We start from the raw sequence: 21117 nt of genomic DNA, 5'->3' as shown, positions 1-21117 counted from the left end.
ATGGCATGGCAAGCCGTTCCACAGGACTACATCCAGCATCTCTACGATCGTCTCCATGGGAGAATAGCAGCCTGCATTGCTGCGAAAGGTGGATATACACTGTACTAGTGCCGACATTGTGCATGCTCTGTTGCCTGTGTCTATGTGCCTGTGGTTCTGTCAGTGTGATCATGTGATGTATCTGACCCCAGGAATGTGTCAATAAAGTTTCCCCTTCCTGGGACAATGAATTCATGGTGTTCTTATTTCAATTTCCAGGAGTGTATGTTAGAGTAAATAAAGGCTATGATACAAGCTGACCAGTGACTGTGGGTTCTGTACTTGATCCATTAGTCAAGAGAAGTTAGGTTGGATGCTGTGTCACCTAATGGATAGATTTTGTAGGACATCATCAAGGCCAATATTGCACCCAAAAAAAGCTTTTTCAATAACAGTAGAAACTCATTTGACAGGAATTCTCCATGATTTTGTGAGACAGTTAAATGCACAATACAATGTAATTACTGATAGAATCGTCTGTAAGAAACTGAATTACTAAATGTATTGAGTTTTTTTAATGTATTTGAGAGTCATTCCGTTAATTGTAAAACAAAAGCTTATTCTGTCCAAAACATGATTTGCTTTAGTTTTCAATAGGAATCTATAACTACTGGGCTTTCATCATGGGTAAATAAAACAGCTTTGGAGTTTTACAATACATGCAGTGGTAAGGCAATGGTATTTATTTGGAGAAAAAACATTACGAGAAAGGAATACCCCAAGCTACAGTGACTTAGTCTTATGCAAGTTTATTTTCTATTATGTGACAATGTAAATCAATGTTCAGCTTTCCATCATGTAAATAAGTTCTGTGTCAACATTTTCAATATACTGCTCAGATCAGTATCAAATTTATCAGACTAAGTCCATGCTTGGGGGGTAAATGAATACATAAATGAATAAAAGTCAGTATCTCAGTATCTACGTAATTGACTAGATACATTTTTTTAAAGGCCAAGGACTTAGAAAGCTGCTGAGTACAGACACATGTGCAGATGATCAATTCATACAAGTGATAGCAAATTTATTTTTATCATAGATGATGAAAGCCTGTCAAAAAATATAAATAAAAAGGTACTCTGAAATAAATCAGTAACAAGAGAGATTAAGATTGGTAGTGAGCAAAAACAATGTTGGACAATGTTATGATCCCATTACTGATCTTAAGTCTGAGCTAATTGTAGGTAAAATCATCATACAATTTCATGTGCAGCTGAAGAGGATAACATTTTGAAAGAATATTGTGTTGGCTATATTAATAATAGTAAATTTTGTGAAAGAGAAATAAATGGAGGGTGGTTGGAAATGACATTCTAAATAGCATGTAACAAAATATTAGCAGTCTAAAATAATAATTACATACCATTTCAGGTTCTTACTAAAGGTTTACCTCATCCATTTGCTCTTACATTATTTGAAGATGCTCTGTACTGGACTGACTGGAACACTAAAAGTATTTCAACTGCCAATAAACACACAGGAACTGGTCTTCGCACACTCCACTCAGGACTTCACTTTCCAATGGATATTCGCAGGTATGATACACTCTGCTGATATAGTTAGTTAGTTGCATGGGTCATAGCTGGGACCTCAAAATATAATGAGGAATGTGTTCGTTTTAGAAATGAGGTGTTCCCTGGAAAAACAACTTAATATACACTAAATTGTTTTTCCATTTTCTACAGTAATTGCATCTGCACAATCCTGTCTTTGTGCACACAAATTATCAGCACTCTATAACAGACAGAATGCCCTCCAAAAACATTTGACCATGCTGTTCCAAGTAATCATTCCACTGACTGCCACTGCCAGTATGCAGCTTTCATGCCACTCGTACCTGTGTTGTGTGTGCACTGTGCTGAGACATATTTGTCAGAGACGGGATAACTGTACCATGGAATTTACGTTTGCCAACATGCATAGGAAGTAAATAGTGACTGTAAACAAAATATGGGAAGTGATTGTGGTAGTATATCCAGTACAGAGTGTGATCATGAGAACCACCTAATTGTAAGGAAACACAAAATTCAGGAAGGAAAGTGGAAGAAAAAGGCCATGAAGAAGAAGAGAAATTCAGGACAATGTAATGTTTCACAGAAAACTGGTAAGAAAGTCTGTTGTAAGAAATTTGCAGTTACTAAGAAATGTTATCCAAAGGAATGCTACCTAAAAATATTACCAACAGATCAATAACAGGTCCATGAATGATTTTTGGGTTTTAGTTGATAAGAACACACAAGCTACATCGATGTTAAGTTTAATTGAAAGGAAAACACTATCTAGAACATCTAATGCACCTAGGTCTGGCTGAAATTGTAGCTCCACCTATATATACCATCTAAAATACAACAATAATAAGGCAGTAGTCTGTAAATCCCTATTCCAAAATATCTTGCGAGTTACCGAGCATTGTTTGAAAACAGTTTTAAAGGTGTTGAATGATACTACTCTTACAGTAGAGCACAAAAGAGGGAAACACAGCAACAGACAGTGTAAAACTGCAGTGAAAATTTGGGGCATGGTCTGTTCTCTCTGGGACCAGTTTCCTTTCAAACCACTACATTATTGTCAAGGCAAGTCTGAAAGGAAATATTTTGACAAACCTGATCTTAGTGTTGCTAAATTATTCACAGCATTTATAGATCATTTTCTCCATGAAATGAATATGGTTCTCCAGATAAAGTATAAAACTTATCATAAGTTCTGTAGGGAAAATAATCCATATTCATTTCGAAAACAAATAACTGATACCTGTAATATCTGCCAGGAGTGTGAAGTTGTATTGAGTGTTAATGCAAATTATCTTCGTAAAGATGAATCTGAAGAACGCAAAGTAAAGATTGTGAAGTACAATACACTCAAGGACAAGTATTTGAGGTCAGACAAACTTGACAACACAGATACCGTAGTGCTCGAGTTTGATTACACACAGAACCTGCCTCTACCTAAACTAAGCATTACTGTATTACTGTACAATTCTGTAAGAGGCTACTGTGGTTCTATGTACTTAATGTTCACTGTCAAAATGACCAATCAAGTACATTTCATTGTTTTCTCAAAGGTTTGACAAAAAATATTCAAATTCTGTTTGTTCCTTCTTATATGACTTCATAAGTAGGAAACTCCAGGAACCAAACAATATTAAGACTATTATACTTCTATTGGATTCATGTGGAGAGCAGAATAAAAATATGAACATGGTATGATTTTGTGCTGGGATTTCAGAATCAAACATAACCATGCGACATGTATCTCCAGTTCGGAGACATTCATACAATTGATGTGGCCATAACTTCAGCCTGTATGGAAAAAGTTAAGAAATGTTGAAAACATTGAGAATGTGCACCAATATGTTTCAGTGCTTCAGAGCTGCAGAAAGAATCCAGTACCCTTTTAGGTCGTGAAAGGAGTGGACATTATTGAGGACTAGGCATCAGCTTTACCACCATACTACATCACAAAACCAAAGGAAAGACACTACTTGGAATACAGAAATACATCATTTTGTATTACAATGGAAACACATTTTACATCTTGTCTAGTTATGCAGGAATATTCTGTCCTTACCAAATTAAGAAATGAGGATGCACATTGCCAATGCAGAAGATGGACATGGCGATGGTGAAGACATCTTGTCCTGGGATTAGGATGCAAAGAAGAAAGATATTTTCTGAATAGTGATATGTGGTGAGGGGATGCAAATTGATTAATAATTGCTTGAATAATTGAAAAAAATTTATTGGAAAGAATAGTTGAAAGAAATTTGAAGGTAATTTATGAATCAGTGCACAGTCCTGGGTGAAATTTAACTGATACCAATGTCAACAGTCCTTCAGTATCAACGCATTCAAGGTCAATATTTATAATTTGCATTACATTCTGCTTCACATTTATTCCATTGTGTCTGGTCTTGATTGTGACAATGTTGATACACGATTGCTCCTCCAGATATCAAGTAAATTCTTCTTGTCTGCTTCGAACCTCTTGTTGCAGGATGTCGGCGGTTAGTGAAATGATGAACAGATAGGAGTGGATGTTGTAAATGCGCAAATAAATTTTGCTTTCCTAGTAACTTTTTATAACACTTTTAATGTACGGTTGAAATATGCATTTTTAACAATGCTGGTATGATGGATCCAAGCATACGTCTGTACACTACCACTTATTGAAACAAAAGGGTGAAGATACAGGAATTAATAACTTGAAGAGCTGATTTTGTTTCATACAGACATCCAACAATGCATCAAAACATTATCCTTGCCACAAAACAACTCATTAATTCCCTTTGTTGGTGCCTGTAACCCATTCAGTTTACACATAGCTTATATAAAAGAAAAGAAAAGAACAAAAAAATAATATGATTCAACACACTTCGCAATACTCAAGTTCCTTAGAGAAGACAATGCAGAAATTCTGAAGAATACTGTCGCCACTTATGTTTCTGCGATAGACAATGACTGCTCAGGATGCAAAATAGACAAATGATCGGTAGTAACCATGCCTAGACTGTTGCAGATCATTGTTGAGGACACTGTTGTGTCCTACATATGTATATAATTGACTGAATGCATTTCTTTCACATTGTGGATGATTATGTTAATACTAGGTTTTTAAGGAGGATTATTATCTCTTATGTTCATTTGTATATATAATGCCTTCAGGAACACCTTTGTAGTGTGCTGTTGCTTTGAAAACTAATTATTTTTGTTGAATAAAAATATATTTTGTTACTTTACAGTCTAAGTACGTGCTTTTAGATTTAATGACTGTTTAATAGTCAAATATGGAAAATGTCGCTCTCTTGTTCGTGTTATACAGTGATCGATAGAAGAACAACTTAAGTGTGGTACTGTATTACCAGTTCAAACCAGTATGTAAGCCATACAAAGTACATTATCACATCATTTATTCTAGAACATCATCATGTTGTCTCTATTTGACTGAAATTTTGTCCATGTATGAGGGATTGAAATGAATGAAAACACAACATCAAATATTTGATGCTCTGTATCCTGATTTCCATTATTGCAATTAAGTCCAGAGAATGCCTCAATTATATTACACTTTCTCTGTGAAAAACATGGCAACATGTTGACCTTTTATTTATAACAATGAAAATAATCAGTTATTTATAATATAATGTAAATGGGTAGATAAAAAAAATCTACTCACCTAGTGGCGGCAGGGGAAGACACACACAAAAGCATTTAACTTTTACAATCTTTTGGAACCAGTGGCTTCTTCTTCTGGCAGAATAGTTGAAGGGAAAGGAAGAGGGTGAAGAAAAAGAACTGGAGAGGTTTAGGGAAAGGGGTATAGTTCAGAAAAGTCATCCGGAACCCGGGTCATGGGACACTTACCAGATAGGATGAGAAGGAAAGACTTCTCATGCCATCCATTAAGTTTCCCCTGACCCGGGGTTCTGGGTGACTTTTCTGAACTGTACCCCTTTCCCTAAACCTCTCCAGTCCTTTTCCTTCACCCTCTTCCTTCCTGTTCAACTCTTCTCCCAGAAGAAGGACCCACTGGCTCCGAAAGCTAATAAAAGTTAAATCCTTTTGTATGTGTGTTTCCCTGCCTCCACTTGCTTTATATAATTTATGTAATCCCAATATTTTGTTGGGGAACAACCAGCAGCTTAGATTTGATAATCCTTTATTTAAATTTGTCCTAGTTGCAGGTAGCTTGTACTGGTGACTAGTTTTGAAAGTAGCCGTTCATTTTCAGACAAGACCTACAGAACATTGCAGTATTAAGAAACATGTCAGGAAAATAACATTAACATTATATAACATGCACAGTTCTTAATACTGCAATAAGTATTTTTTGATTTTAACGCATCTACACTAAAAGTGCTTACGAAAGCAAAATTTCACTGACATACTTGGGTAACATCCACATGACACATAGTCATATATCAGATATGGCATAATCTTATTATATGTGTGATACATTCAACAGATGAAACTGCGCTGAATGCATGTACTACAGACAAGATTACAGGAAGTCAACAGGTGTCACTAGTTTCCCGCCCCGTATCGATGCAAATCATCCACGGCAAATGACATAGTCACAATGTAATGTATTCAAACACGCTGCCACAAAATAGTGTACCATAGTCCTTATTAACTGCTAAGTAAAAGGGACAAACTGTATCCATTCTTACAAATTCCATTATGACATTTTAATCTTTTACTATTGCAATGATAATGTAAACACATGATATGGATTAAGAAAACATGGGGAACAGTGCCAGTTAGCATCTGCCATGGGAACTGACGCCCTACAATTTTAATTTTTTTTTTTTTTTTTTTTTTAAGCATCAGTCCATGTGAATGTTTGATGAGAGAATACACTGTTACTAAAAGCTACCGCACTGCAGCCCACTGTGTCAAATATACAAAACATCAAGTGACACTACATTATGTTATACCAGAACTCCTTGTCATGCTGTTCTAAAGATGATATTTGCTTACATTGCCATCTCACACAGAAGATGCTAAGATGGGATTATCTATATGTGGTTAATGTTAAAACAAACACCAGTCATAACACTAGATACACGTAAAGGCCATGAACATTACAGTGAGGAACTGCCCCTCTATAAATCCCAGCATCATGTTATTAATGCCATCAGCTAACCACTTGGCTTGTCTTAGAAACCGTACTATTGAAGGCTCATGTGCTGTGATATTAAAATTATCACAGGGTAGAAACCTTTAAATTATTCCGCTTGCTGGGATATGACATGAAGTATTATTGGCACGCTGTGTCCCAACTAATAATCATCAGATTGGCCCTCGAGCCTCCCACTATTTGTCATGTGAATAAAACAGGAAACAGAAATCTGTCACAACAGCATGTGTGACCATTAAACTATTAATGCCTTGCACACTCCTCAGTTGCAGCTATTTGATTTGTAGCCTGAAGTTAAACAAACAAAGATTTAGCATCTGAGAATTGGGCTGCAACTCTGAAACTAATTTCAGAGAGTGAAGTATAACTAAGTAAAATAAACAATACATTACAGCTGTAGAACTTCTGTTTTCAGAAAGTATTGTAGTTGATTGTTGATAGCACACTTCATAAGGTAGTAAATGTTCTGAGACCTGTTGTCAGTGTGCTCGAACTGTTTAGAGAGATGTCTACAAGAGTGTCAAGAGTGAACACCACATATTATTCTTATTACAGGCTTCTGTGCAGCCAAGAATTTCTGTCTCAATGACAAAGTTGCCCTGGGATATGGTAGCATAAGACATTAGTGAATGAAAAATAGGGCAGTCAACTATTTAACATAGTCATCTCCAACTCTGATATTGTCCCTAATCCTCCTAGATTTTTAAGATGATCTGTAACATGTGACTTCCATTCCAGGATCTTATCAGTATAAACACCTAAGAATTTATAATACAGTTTACTCCCAATAATTCATTTGAGGCTTATTCATGCATTTTTTATTTAAAAAAATATAAAAAGCACATGTGTCACTCACATAAGAACTGCCAACATGGGTTGCCAGCTGCTATGGGCACCAGTGAATGCTAATCCAGACCGGCAGCAGAAGATGATTATGCCGAACTGCGCCTGAGCACATGCAGACGTCAGCCACCAGCGCTGTCTCTACTAGTCTCCACTACCCGTTCAGGAGATGTCCCAAATTTATGTTTGAAAGTTTCTTGATTATTCATGTTTTTTGATTATCCATGCATCTTCTCCGCCACATAACCTCGAATAATTGGGAGTATACTGTATTCTGTTTCATGTATAGATTTACCCTAATGCTTTATTTCTAATGGGGTTGTCAAGCCTTGTGCAATACCGAATATCATCTATTGTGTTTTATCAAAGATAGGAACAGTCAATTTGCAGAAAATGAGTTGTTTAATTTCCGTTTTTTTAATTGTTTTCTGTCTTTAGTTTCTTCTGAGATTTTCTTTTTGTGTTTCATTCATCCAACTGGTCTTTAATTTACTTGTGTTAATGATGTTAAAAATTTTCTTAGTGAGTCTATTTTTATTTGTTGTATGTAGATGTAAGTAGAACTATAAGCATCTTTTCCTAAATTTATCTATGATGATGTCTGTGTTTTTTATAGAGTTCTTTAGTTAGTCATTTGATCCAAGTTTCATCATGGAGAAAAGAGCCATTGATTTTTCTAAGAATTTTCCATTCTTGTTTCTTGATGTCATGAATTTTTGTCATCCTTTTAATTATTGTGGTTTTTGCAACGCATGAAGCTTCTGGTAAAACAACTGTGTTGTAGTGTCAGTTTTATAAAAAGGGTATTGGCTACTCACCATATAGCAGAGATGCTGAGTCACAGATAGATACAACAAAAAGACTGTCTGAAAGTAAGCTTTTGGCCGACAACACCTTCGTTGGAAATAGATAATACACCACACACACACACACACACACACACACACACACACACAATATAGGATATAGTGAAGGAGGAGGAGACCGGTAGTACCAGACATGAAGAGGGACAAATACCATTAAAAGTAAATGATACATTGGTGACAGATGTGTGTACTGTTGCAGAACTTTTTAACAAACATTTTATAACTGTTACTGAAAAGATGGGGTTGTCAGGTTCTGCTGCTGTGGAATACCTCAGACCAGACATTTCAAGTAATTTCCATAATATGAATTTGACCCTGACTACCCAAGCAGAAATAATGACCACCATAAAATCTTTAAAATCAAAAACATCTTTTGGGTATGATGAAATATCAACAAAGTTAGTTAAGAGTGTGATTCTGAGTTAAGTAACATATTAAGCTATCTGTGTAACCAGTCGTTTATCAGTGGAATATTTCCTGAATGGTTGAAATATGCTGACGTTAAACCAATGTTTAAGAAGGGAGATAAAGAACTACCATCAAGTTTCCATCCAATTTCACTCTTGCCACCATTCTCAAAAATTTTAAAAAAGTGATGTACAATTGGCTTTATAATTATCTTATCTCAAAAAACACACTACATGCAGTTCAGAACTTCTAAGGGGTGTCCCACTAGTATCGCTGATCATTCCTGGGGTTGTGAAGGTTGTAATTAAATTCTGTGATGGACCAGTATTAGTCTCTTCACTCATTTCAGAATAAAAAAAGAACACAACGAGCAATGCACAACTCAAAGCATTGGGCTAAGAGTATACAGGCATTTAACGCATTTTTTTGTGATAAATAAGGCAAGAAATATAGACACACAGTTGTGGTATATGATGTGGCTACATGGTACTGAAATTAAAGCACATTGTGGAAGGGCAGTGCACCCTGAATGTTGCAACACAGACATGTGGGCCTGTGTACATGTGGGCATGTTTAAAAATTGAAGCACACCATCAAGTTTGAATGTCCAGGAATGTTGAAGGATGTCACCATTATGTAGCAGGATAATACCCACCCATGGCTTTCCAGGGTACTTACTTTCTGTGCTGGGGCAAGAGCATCTAAAATCTCTTCCTTGAAAATTCTGCAGCTTTCATGGTCTTATCATTGCACAAAAATAGATCTTCCTCAGTGTAAACGTGGTCCATCCATGGGCACATTAGCAGGCGTTCAATCATTTGTGTTTCTCCACATTCACACTGGTCATCTTCAGAGTAGCCCTACTTAACCATGTTTACTTTGCATTTTGCAACTCCTGTTTTTTATCTATTCAGTGCTCTCAGTGTACTATATTTACATTGCTCCCCTTGTGTGATTTCCTCTTTGGGGCGCAAGTTTGTATTTTGCAGAAAGTCCAACTATAAAGATAGTTGACAGGTCTTAGGTCGGCCTTCTGGCAGCAATCTCTGTTTGATAAAGCTCATTCTTGACTTAAGTTGTAACTGTTTGGTGGTTATGCATTAAGTGCCATGGGTCATTTTCTTGCTTCCTCCCCTCTATTTCACTGGCAGCTTTGTGCCTAATATTTTGTGGTGCTGTGGCTGCAGGTGGGTACATTTTATGGTCAGGTGCAGGCCTCTGGTGAAAATCCTGACAGTCTCATTTAAAGTGACATCTATTTGTTTAGAGTGGCTAGACACCTCCCACACTGGTGCCACATATTCTCTGGCTGCAAAACAGAGCCCCATTGCTGATGACTGAAGAACTTTAGGTTGTGCTCCCCATGTTGAACTAGTCAGTTTACACATATTTTTCTTGCACATATTTTTCCTTTGAGATCAGTGCAGTGTTTTTTAAATAACAGTGCACAATGTAGTTGTAGCCTAACCCCTCTCTGTTCTATTTCCAACTGTCTTGAGACTTCTCTGTTACACTGGTGGAATGAACATACTTGTGTGTGTGTGTGTGTGTGTGTGTGTGTGTGTGTGTGTTTTCTTTTCTTTTCTTCATAGTAGCCCCCCCAAGGAATGCAAAGACTGTGTCAGTTTTCTTTAAACCTCTCCAAATGTTCTTCCTTGAGCAATAGTGGCAGTACCATCTTCATATATGTATCTCTTTATTTCCTGCTGGTGTGGCTGGTCCTTTGTGTACATATTGTACAAAATAGTGGAAACAACACTACCTTGTGGTAATCCATTCTTTTGGTTTCTCCATTTACTTTTCTTCCTTTGGAGGGTAACACAGAATCTTCGATTCTGCAGTATGCCTCTTAACGAGTAAGGCAGTTGAATGTCCTTTGTTATTTCTCAGAATTTTGTGAGGAGATGTTGATGATTTACTGTATCGTATGCAACAGCAAGGTCAACAAAGAGAGCAGCAGTTGTCAGTTTCCTTTCAAAATCTTCAATGTGTTAAGTCAGCATGTTTTCCCTGGTCTGAATCCAGCTTGTTCAGGTATAAGTCTTGTGTCGGTTTTGGTTGCTATTCTTAACAGTGTGATTGTTCCAAATAACTTATATAGGTGGCAGATTAATAAAATAGAACGGATTGTTTTTGGATCTGTTGGCTCTATGCCAGGCTTTAGTAATTCTACTACTTACGCTTTCCCAAACAGGTTGGGAATCTGAGATGTTTCCAAACATTTGTTTGGCATCCTCACTAGCCATTCTTTAGTTTTTGGACTAAACTGCTTTATTTGTTCAGTTCATATGTCATCAGGGCCTGCTGCTTTATTTTATTTCTGTTCTCACACTGCTCTTCCCTCTTCTTCAGGTGAGAACGGAGTTTCTAGAGATTTGCCCTCTCCTCCTATGTTTCACTTGAGACTCAACCTAGTCACCTTCTGTCTTGACTTGCCATTCAGTAGCAGCTGGTAAGTAATCTTTGCTAAGATTATTTTGACTATTCAGCAGAAGTGTTGCTGGGAAGCTCTTACAAATCCTCCTCACTGCACCAATCTCTCCCTGTGATTTCCATATGTTTGCAGCCCTGAAAAAAGACATTCATGACCATTGATTTGCATGCCTGGGCACACTCATGGTTCTGTAGCCATTGACAATTATTTTTGCATGAAAGCACTGACTGTTTTTGTCTCACAGTGTGATAAATCTATCAACAGTTATGGTGGTTATTCTTGAAGTAATAAACAGTTTACTTATTTTTCCCTCTGCCTCATTTTCATTTGACTTTTCTTTGTATACCACACCGAAATCAAGAGTCTTGGATGCCTACAGTATCAGTTGTTCATACCCATTGATGATTTTGTGAGGGGATGGCCCCGACATTGTGATATTAGGCATCAGTGACCTGATTGAGGTGCTTAGATGAGCCATTGGTACTTGCTTTCACCATAGGAACCTTTTCAAAAAGCTATTTTCTTTATTTACTTTTTTATTTATTTTATTTTTTCATTTTTAATGGCTTCCCAGTACAAAGGTCATAGCAAAATATAAGTGGACCTTTGTTAGTGCTGTACACCTGTTTCTTCCTTTATAGACACAGGGGAAGGCTAGGAAGGCTACTGCCTCTGTGGATGAAACATTAGTTTTACCCATTTAATGATAGTAATTTTACAGTATGGTATGGCTCCATATCCATTTTATGTTGATTGTTAAGGATGAAATTGTTCACAGTTGAATGGTCAGGTGTCAGTGTTCAATGGGCATAGTATTTCAACAACTGACAATGCTGCCATCATCAGATGTGTTGATGAACTGACTGCTTAGAAGCTGGCACTGTGCTTGTGTCTCTTCCCTACCATCCTCGGTTCATGCCTAAGGGAGGGCACATGTCCAGCGTCTCCTCTTGCCAACATGTCACTCTCTCTGAGGCTCATGTCCAGGGACAAGACATGGTAGCATATCTGCTGTTACTCTGCCTGCTGCCAAAGACAGTTCATTGTGGGATATTTCCTTCCTTCATCAGACTATGTGTAAGTTAGCAAGCTTTACTAAGGATATAGACACTGTCACAATTGATCAGTGGTTCCCTTACTTGAATCTCGACAGATTCTTCAATGACACAGTCCAGAAGTTAGATATCTGTGTCATAAGCATAGGATGGTCATAATCTATTCTGTGTAGTTCCAATAGAATGTGTTCTGCGACTGCCAACTTGTTTGACTGCCACAGTCTGGTGTGCTGTTGGTATTCTCGGCAGTGATCTTCAACAGTATGCACTGCGTACCCCATACATTTCAACCCACATTGGCAGGGGATCTGAGAGAACCCAAATTTCCAGTTCAAGGTAATCTTTGACACTGCCAAGCAGTGCCCATATTAAAGCTAGTGGCCAGAAGCCTGTCTTCACTTGGTGTTACTGGAGAATTCCTCCTACCTTTCCATATAATGTGCCATAAACTGCAATGAACACAACGGCCACATCTTCCTGTGGTTCCTCTTCTGATTCCACTGTTCGTACAGTCAGTATAGCACACAGGGCTCTCCAAATTTGCCGCTCCAGGCAGCTGTTCTTCCAGAACACTGCCCTCCGACGTTCAAGTTCATGGTTGAGACTCTCATTGTTGGGGAGGGTGTGAGACATATGTACCAATGTTTTGAGCACCTTGTTCATGACCGTATGATGAAGATGTCATCAACATGGAATTGTAGGTTTCCATTGGCTTGATTCCAAGCTTCATCCTCAAAATGTTCTGTTTAGATGTTGGTGGCATTTGGTGTAACTGGATTCCCCATAGCTACCCCTTCTGTTAGCAGTCATATAAACCACCACTGAAAATAATGTCAATGTCAAGAAATGCCTAAAAAATACAGATAAATAGCGTAATGTAATTACTAAAGTAATTAAATTGAAGTACCGTGTGTAACAGAAAAACTTTTTTGAAAATGGATCATGTCAGCCAATCTGGTTATGGTGTCCTAATAGTTTTTCTTTCTACTTAAGGAAAATATAATGCTTAATCTCTGTTTTTCGCAGTGTAAGAGTGCCTATTTGTGGAGAAATAGTACACATAGCACTTTCTGTCTGTAGCATTTAAACTGTTGTGAACAGCAATTCATACAACAAATAACTGAGGATCTTGGGTGTAAATACAATTCTTAGATGAAGAGGCTGACCCTGGATAGGGGCAGCATGAAATGAGCTATAAGGCTGATGACAAAATAATGGAAACCAGTGTGAGGAAGTGCACTGTAGAAGTGAGAATAAGTTTGCCAAAATTATCATGTGCATGAAGATGTGCATGATGTTCCTATGTGTGACATATATAGTGTGTGTGTGTGTGTGAGACAGAGAGAAAGATAGATATCTTTGTAACTTGAAGCACATTCATTACAGCTATCATCCTCAGCGACAGCCACAGTACCGAAACAGATGTATGGGTCCTGATGGAAATTTTGCCTGTTCACACATGTGCCTACCGAACAGAAGCAGCTACCAATGTGTTTGTCCAATGGGACTCAAACGGCAACCAGACGGGTGAGAGGACATTATATTGATTTATGAAAATTTTATTGTATAAAATGCGTGTTTCACCATCAGCTGCTGATATTTGAAACCCAAATATCAACTTGTTTCAGTCATAGACCATCCTCATGGATTAGGGTTAAAACAATTTCAGCCACAAAATCACATCTGTGATGACATACATAATGGCCATGTCTCATGTGTAGAGCATGTCACAAATTCCAGTATACAACACAGGAATTTTAGAAGCAAACATACTAATAACCTTGGTAGCTGAGTGGTCAGCACAACGGAATGCCATGTGAAGGGGCCTGGGTTCGATTCCCGGTTAGGTTGGAGATTTTTGTCCACTCAGGGACTGGGTGTTGTGTTGTCTTCATCATCATCTCATCCCCATTGAGATGCAAGTTCCCAAAGTGGTGCCAACTAAAAATACTTGTACCAGGCAACCAGTCTACCTGACAGGAGGCCCTAGCCACACAACATTTCATTTCACTAATAACAAATGTAAATATAGCAGCAGAGAGTACCTCTCTGTTTACACTTGTTATTAGTATGTTTGCTTCTAAAAATCATATGTTGTATGCTGGAGTTCATGACAAGCGCTATGCATGAGATATGGCCATTATGTAAGTCATGACAGATGTGATGTTGTGGCTTAAACTGTTTTTTAACCTGAATCTGTGAAGATGGTATGTGACTGAAACCGATTGATATTTGGGTTTAAAATAAAAGCAGCTGATGGTCAAACATGCATCTTATACATTACTTGATGGCTGTTGATAGTCATCTCCCAAAAATGTTGGAAAATTTTACTCCTAAATATTGTAAAGAATAGCTTCAGAATGAAATTAATAAGAGCAAATTCTAATAATATGGATTGTTATAAAATAAAATAAACTCATTAGATTTTATTTCAGTAAGTGTCTGTTATATACTTTGTCATAGCATTTAACATAAAATAAATGTGGCATTTGTTTCAGTCTCGGGTAGATAATAGCTACTTAACAGATAGATATGTTAACATTTAACCCTCACATTTGTCATGTATTGCATCAAAGGGAGCCTTGTGTACCGTATTTACTCGAATCTAAGCTGCACTTGAATCTAAGCCGCACCTGAAAAATGAGATTCGAAATAAAGGAAAAAAAAAAAATTTCCCGAATCTCAGCCACACCTGAAATTTGAGACTCGAAATTCAAGGGGAGAGGAAAGTTTTAGGCTGCACCTCCAAATCGAAACAAAGTTGATCCATTGTAATATGAGACACAATTTAGGTTGAGTGAATGACGATACAGCTACAGTAGTTTGGTTCGAGTTATAAGCTTAGCAGTTAAGCTTTACCAGGTAGCCATTGCTATGCGTCAGGCGCTCCGTCCGTATTTTTTGTAGTACATTGAAATGCTGCTGCATTCGAAGATGAGCAATGCAGAATTTGTATTTTCTTCATTGGATAATGTATGAAAATGCAGTGGTCGAAACTCGGGGAGGAGAAAAAAGCTCGTCATCCACCTATTTTTTTTTTTATTTATTTACTGACGCAGTGGTTTCGGCGCCAGTATTTATCTTTGTGCCTACAAAGCATGCGTGTGTAGCGCTACATATATTCGACGGCAGAAGTTAGTTGTGGCGGCACCTACCAACATTTTTTGGAACTTCCGCTTGCTTTGCACTCGAATTTAAGTGCAGGTGGTTTTTTGGATTGCAAAAACCGGAAAAAAAATGCGGCTTAGATTCGAATAAATACAGTAGTTAAACAGATTGACTACTATATACACCATGTATTTAAATTTCATATTTCTATGTCTTCCATCTTATGACACTGTCTTCACAACAAGGAAAAATAGTGAATAAAAGTAAAATCAAGGAACAAAGTGTGCTTTGATCTGCACTACAGCTGTCTTCTTTACTTTTTAGTGTTTTTGGTGTGAAAGAGTTTGAAATATACAAAATCATGTCAACAAAGACAATAGCTCACTATATAGGAGTGTCCTCGAGCAGTCAGTAGACACATGAAAGGATCTTGCTCATTGCATAGCTATTAAAGGTGTGTGTGTGTGTGTGTGTGTGTGTGTGTGTGTGTGTGTGTGTGTGTGTGTGTGTGTGTGTGTGCACGCTCACCCTCCTCTCTGGGGGCACACTGTTTGTCTGTGTTTATACCATTTTTGTTGGCGTTTTATTCATAATAGTATAAGAATATCACATAGTTAATTACTGTAACACACTGAGAGAATTTACGAGTTTTGTAATTATTCATAGGAGAACGTGTGATGCATCTCAGGATGAGCTCCTACTATTTGCAAGAAAGAAAGATCTGCGAATTCGTCAACTGCATGCTGACAGCAACAACAGTGTAGATATGGTCATTCCACTTGATGGTGTTCAGTCAGCTGTGGCATTGGCATGGGATTCTAAGACAGATTCCATTTTCTGGACTGATGTTGATGCAGATACAATAAGCAGAGCTCATCTTAATGGAAGTAATGAGGTTGTTATTGTATATTCTAATTTAGGTAAGTGTCTAAAGAAAGAACAGCAAAAAATTAAGCCAGTACTGCAAGATGATACATATGCATTCAGAAGTTGATAGATTGGCTAATTTTCACAAACTGTGGTTTCTTTATCTGATAGGTGAGACACTAAGTGTCAGAATAATTAAGATTTTGACGATTTTCTATTTACTCCAACCCTAATTTTGCCATGTGCTCTAAAAGCTGGTCACTCCATCAGTTTCTACCTGTATCTTCCAACAAGGTGCAACACAGTAGCTATACTTTTCAAGTCAAGTTAGTTGTGTATGAGAGAGTCAGTATATACTGTGGTTCTTCTGCAAGATATTATGGATAACTATCATGAATTCATTTTTGTGTTGTGTAATAGGAAGTAAGAAATAAAGAGGCACACCATTCACAGCACAGACAGGAATGTATCAAAGAATGGGGATAAAGGAACTGTACTCTCTATCCTGTTGCTTTATAGACAACTATTTCTTTTCATACCAAGAATGAATTAATTTTTTCTCTCCTCCTAGTAAATATCAAACCGGGATCCCCATATTATGGAGTAACTATAAAGATGGATAGAAATACATTACTTCAGGTAAGGAGTTCACTATACTGAACATTTATGACAAGTTGAAGCTGTGTGCTAGGTGTCTGGGTTAAAGTTGTAGTCTGACACCCAGTTACACCCTATCATGGATGATGGATAATTTGGAATTTGTTTGTTATTTGTGTTTCCTACCATGGGAGCTCATAGTCTCTCTCCTGATAATTTGTTCCATTGTTTACTAAAGATAGCTTTACTTCTTCATTGCCAGGACTTTCTGCTATGAGTAGACAGTGATGTTCATACAAGTTAAAGTCCAAGATTATTACTAGCCTTTGTTGTCTTAATGCTTCGGACATTTAAAACATATGTGTAAATTGATATTGGTTGGATTTAATAGCAAGAGGGAGTCTTCAACTGTCTGAAATTTACAGCAATTAATGTTCTGCAATTCAAAACAAAACTAAATTCTTGATTTTAATATTTTCCGATTTTCCTAGTTTAATCTGCATAGACATATGCACTAGAAACTAACAAAATGTCTATGCAGTCAGCAAATGGGTCATACTTACCCAATTACAAGACGAGGTTTTTCTCCCAGATCCATCATTAAAAAAATAAAGGGTCAGCTCATATTCACAGATTACGCAATTGCTACTGAGGTCAATGTTTTTACATTGTTCAATAGATTAATATAGGGATTGTCTTACATTTACAGATGAGCTTTGGCTACTGAAGTTTCATACAGATTAATTTGAATAATCCCGAAGGGTATAGTGTAGCAAACAATGCTTGCATTCAAATAGGCTTGAGATTTCCTGATACGCCAAAGCACTTGACACAGTATCGATCTTGCTTGACCAGTGACATGACATTTGACTCACAATGCTAGTGCAAGGGATACACAAGGAGCTATGTATTACTGACTACAACAATCTAATGCTCTGCTTAAAAACTGACAGTTTTGTGAAATAACATTAAAGCCTTTTAACTTACAAACTTTTGTTGTATTTGAACAGATTTGTAATAAATGTTCTCTTACATGTGAATACCGTATGCATATATTTATTCAGCTTTTTAAGTCAAGATAACACTCAAAGGCAAAAATATTGTTCTTCAAAACAATTACTTGACTCTGAACCTAAGTCAGTATTTTATTTGTTTATGGGGAAACTGTAATGATTTGTCACTTGGGTTGCAAATGAGAAATTTGATTGCTATTCATATATTAGAATAACACAGAAAAACATTACCAACTTTTTTTAATCAGCTTTGGAGCAAGGTAATGAAATTTCTAGTACCTTCCGCTGCGGAAGTCAAACACGCGCCAGGACAAATGGACATGGTCAGCCCATAGAGGGCTCCGCCTCCGCGGCGGCTATTCCGCGCAGCGGCTCTCGCGCAGCAAGGGCGCCACCGCTACGCCACGTGCAGACAGCGGCCAATAGCTGCTCCCTCCGGTTTCGTATATAGGGACCTGCTCTGCCCTAGTCCAGTCAGTCTTGTACTCGCTCTGGATTTTGTTTCTATCTCGGTGGTACTGCGCTCTGATCGTTGCTCATTGTTGACATTTGCCTGGCTCTGGTTCTGAGTGGATTTACTGTTGGTGTTTAGTGTTGTGGTTTCCACAAGCCTCCGTTGTTTATCTCTTCCTTGTTGTATCGGTCATAGTCGGTCGTGGTCGGTTGTTGTCAGTTGTCATTGGTCTGTCGCCCAACTCGTCCCGTGTTTACCCGGTGGTGCGTGCTCCACCGCCAGCAGCTTCCCCGCCTGGCGGCTCCGATCCACAGCCCAAGGCGTTCCCGCAGTTGGTTTTGGTTACTACAACATTCAGATGAAACAAGAAAGAAAATTAATTCAGAATTAAATTTCTAAAAATGAAATAAATCACATTAAAGTGACTGCAGTTATCACAAGAATAAATTATGGCTGAAAGACGTGTTTCCAATATAGTAGGAACAGAGATAAGTACATTGCAGTTTCAAGAGTTGGATTGGATCATGATTGCGATCTTTTATTAATGTATTAGTTGCTGTTCTTACATATGACCCGTACCCTGGAAAATACTGCTGTCCATGTTTCACTGTTGCTCAAGAACAGCATTATGGGACATTGGGTGGGACACAGTGAAAGAAGCTTGGCTATGAGCGACCAGAAATTAAGTTGTGTTGCCAACCATGGGAATGCATGATGGATACTTTGGGTCTTTATGAACATCTGCCACATTTAAACTGCAGGTTTCCTGGATTCATTTGCATTTGGAATTGAATTGACTTTATAACTGGGCAGCTACTCAACAATAACATACATTTTTGCAAGATATGCTAAACGTCTAGACTGAGGCCAGTGTTGCACTTACGTGTTCCATGCAGCAATGTTGTCGATGCTCTCCATGAGGTATGATGGGAACAAGTGGCAGGGAGAGGGGAGGTCAGTTCCTGGTTTTTCACAGGCAACAAGAGAGAGCAGCAGGCAGATGATATGTTTGTAAGCAAGAGACATTGCAACATCCTCGTGTCAGTATAGAAGTGAAATTTGCTGTGATTTCTTTGAGGAGGGGAAAAAAAGCAACTGTGTTCTCAGATCCCACTGCAAAATATTTGGATGAAGCAGCTAAATATTCGTGACAATGAAGATAAAAATTTAGCAGCTGTCCTGTTAAGATGATGATGATGATGATGCTGATGAAAAATAATGGTACCACAGATGACAGTCTAAGTGAACAAAAAGGCAGTGAAGATAAAAATTAATGTAAATTGTTTGTATTTATTTATTTTATTTCTTCTTGTATTATCAGAATGTAGATAATTAAAATTTAAATTTTTATTTTCATTGCCACAAATATTTAGCTGCTTTATCCAATATTTTGTGGTGGGATCTGAGAATGCAGTTGCTTCCCCCCCCCCCCCCCCCTCCCTCCCCCCTCAAAGAAATCACTGAAGACTAAGGGCTCTCATGGTTATGATGGAGTGTCTAGCAGTACTGTGCCGCACATATTAACCCTGTATTTAGCCATATTTGTAATTTTTCCTGTAGGAATGGTCAGTTTCCTGAACGATTCAAGTACTCAGTAATAAAGCCGCTTTATAAAAAGAGAGAAAGAGATAATATAGATAATTTTAGACCTATTTCTATGCCATCAGTGTTTGCAAAAGTTATTGAAAAGGCTGTGTATGTAAGGATAATTGATCATTTTATATCACACAATTTGCTATCAGATGTACTGTTCGGCTTTAGAAGTCATTTAACAACGGAAAATGCTATATTCTCTTTTCTCTGTGAGGTACTGGATGGGTTAAACAAAAGATTTTGAATGCTTGGCATATTTTTTGATTTAACTAGGGCATTTGATTGTGTTTTGCCCCAGAATTTGGACCATTACAGAATACGGGGAGTAGCTCACAATTGGTTCACCTCTTACTTTAGCAATAGACAGCAAAAGGTCATTATTCTCAGTGTTGATAATGGCTGTGATGTGGGGTCTGAGTGGGGTATGGTCAATGGGGGGGGGGGGGGGGCAGGGATCAGTGTTGGGACCATTCCTGTTCTTTATTTATATAAATGATATGCCCTCTTGTATTACAGGTAACTCTAAAATATTTCTGTTTGCTGATGACACTAGCTTGGTAGTAAAGGATGTTGTGTACAACATTGGCTCGGTTTCAAATAGTGCAGTACATGACCTAAGTTCATGGCTTGTAGAAAATAAACTAATGCTAAATCACAGTAAGACTCAGTTTTACCAATTGCTAACCCACAATTCAACAAAACCTGACGTTTTAATTTCACAGAATGGACATATGATTAGTGAAACTGAACAGTTCAAATTTCTAGACATTCACATAGATAGTAAGCTGTCATAGAAAGCCCACATTCAGAATATTGTTCAAAGACTTAATACTGCCATTTTTGCTATTCAAATGGTGTCTGAAGTTGGTGATCGTTCGACACAAAAATTAATCTACTTTGTTTATTTTCATTTGCTTATGTTGTATGGTATTGTATTTTGGGGTAACTCTTCCCATTCTAAAAGGATATTTTTGGCTCAGAAATGGGTGGTTCATACAATAAGTGGTGTAAGTTCATGAACCTCTTGTCGACCCCTGTTCACGAGTCTGGGTATTTCGACATTGGCCTCTTAATATATATATTCCTTGTGAGGTAACGGGCGAGCCAGAGGAATCATGATACCTCAAAAAGAAACATGTACATTACTATTATTTGCATGATGATTTGGATGGTGTAATAAGATTTTCAATATCTTTATTAGTTT

General features: G+C 37.6%; 1 protein-coding gene across 1 annotated transcript in view; it reads left to right on the top strand.

The window, feature by feature from the left end:
• The window catches only part of LOC126475086 (low-density lipoprotein receptor-related protein 4), a 633185-nt gene that overhangs the window by 449330 nt on the left and 162738 nt on the right, over positions 1-21117 (top strand). The window contains exons 14-16 of the mRNA XM_050102652.1: positions 1411-1574; positions 13668-13808; positions 16056-16309. Of these exons, the coding sequence (XP_049958609.1) occupies positions 1411-1574; positions 13668-13808; positions 16056-16309 (559 nt within the window). The remainder of the gene's footprint in view (positions 1-1410; positions 1575-13667; positions 13809-16055; positions 16310-21117) is intronic.

This window comes from Schistocerca serialis, chromosome 4 (genome assembly GCF_023864345.2).
Source record: "Schistocerca serialis cubense isolate TAMUIC-IGC-003099 chromosome 4, iqSchSeri2.2, whole genome shotgun sequence".
In the NCBI taxonomy this organism is placed as follows: domain Eukaryota; kingdom Metazoa; phylum Arthropoda; class Insecta; order Orthoptera; family Acrididae; genus Schistocerca; species Schistocerca serialis.
The sequence above is the reverse complement of the archived record's forward strand: the minus strand, read 5'-3'. Positions and strand labels throughout refer to the sequence as shown.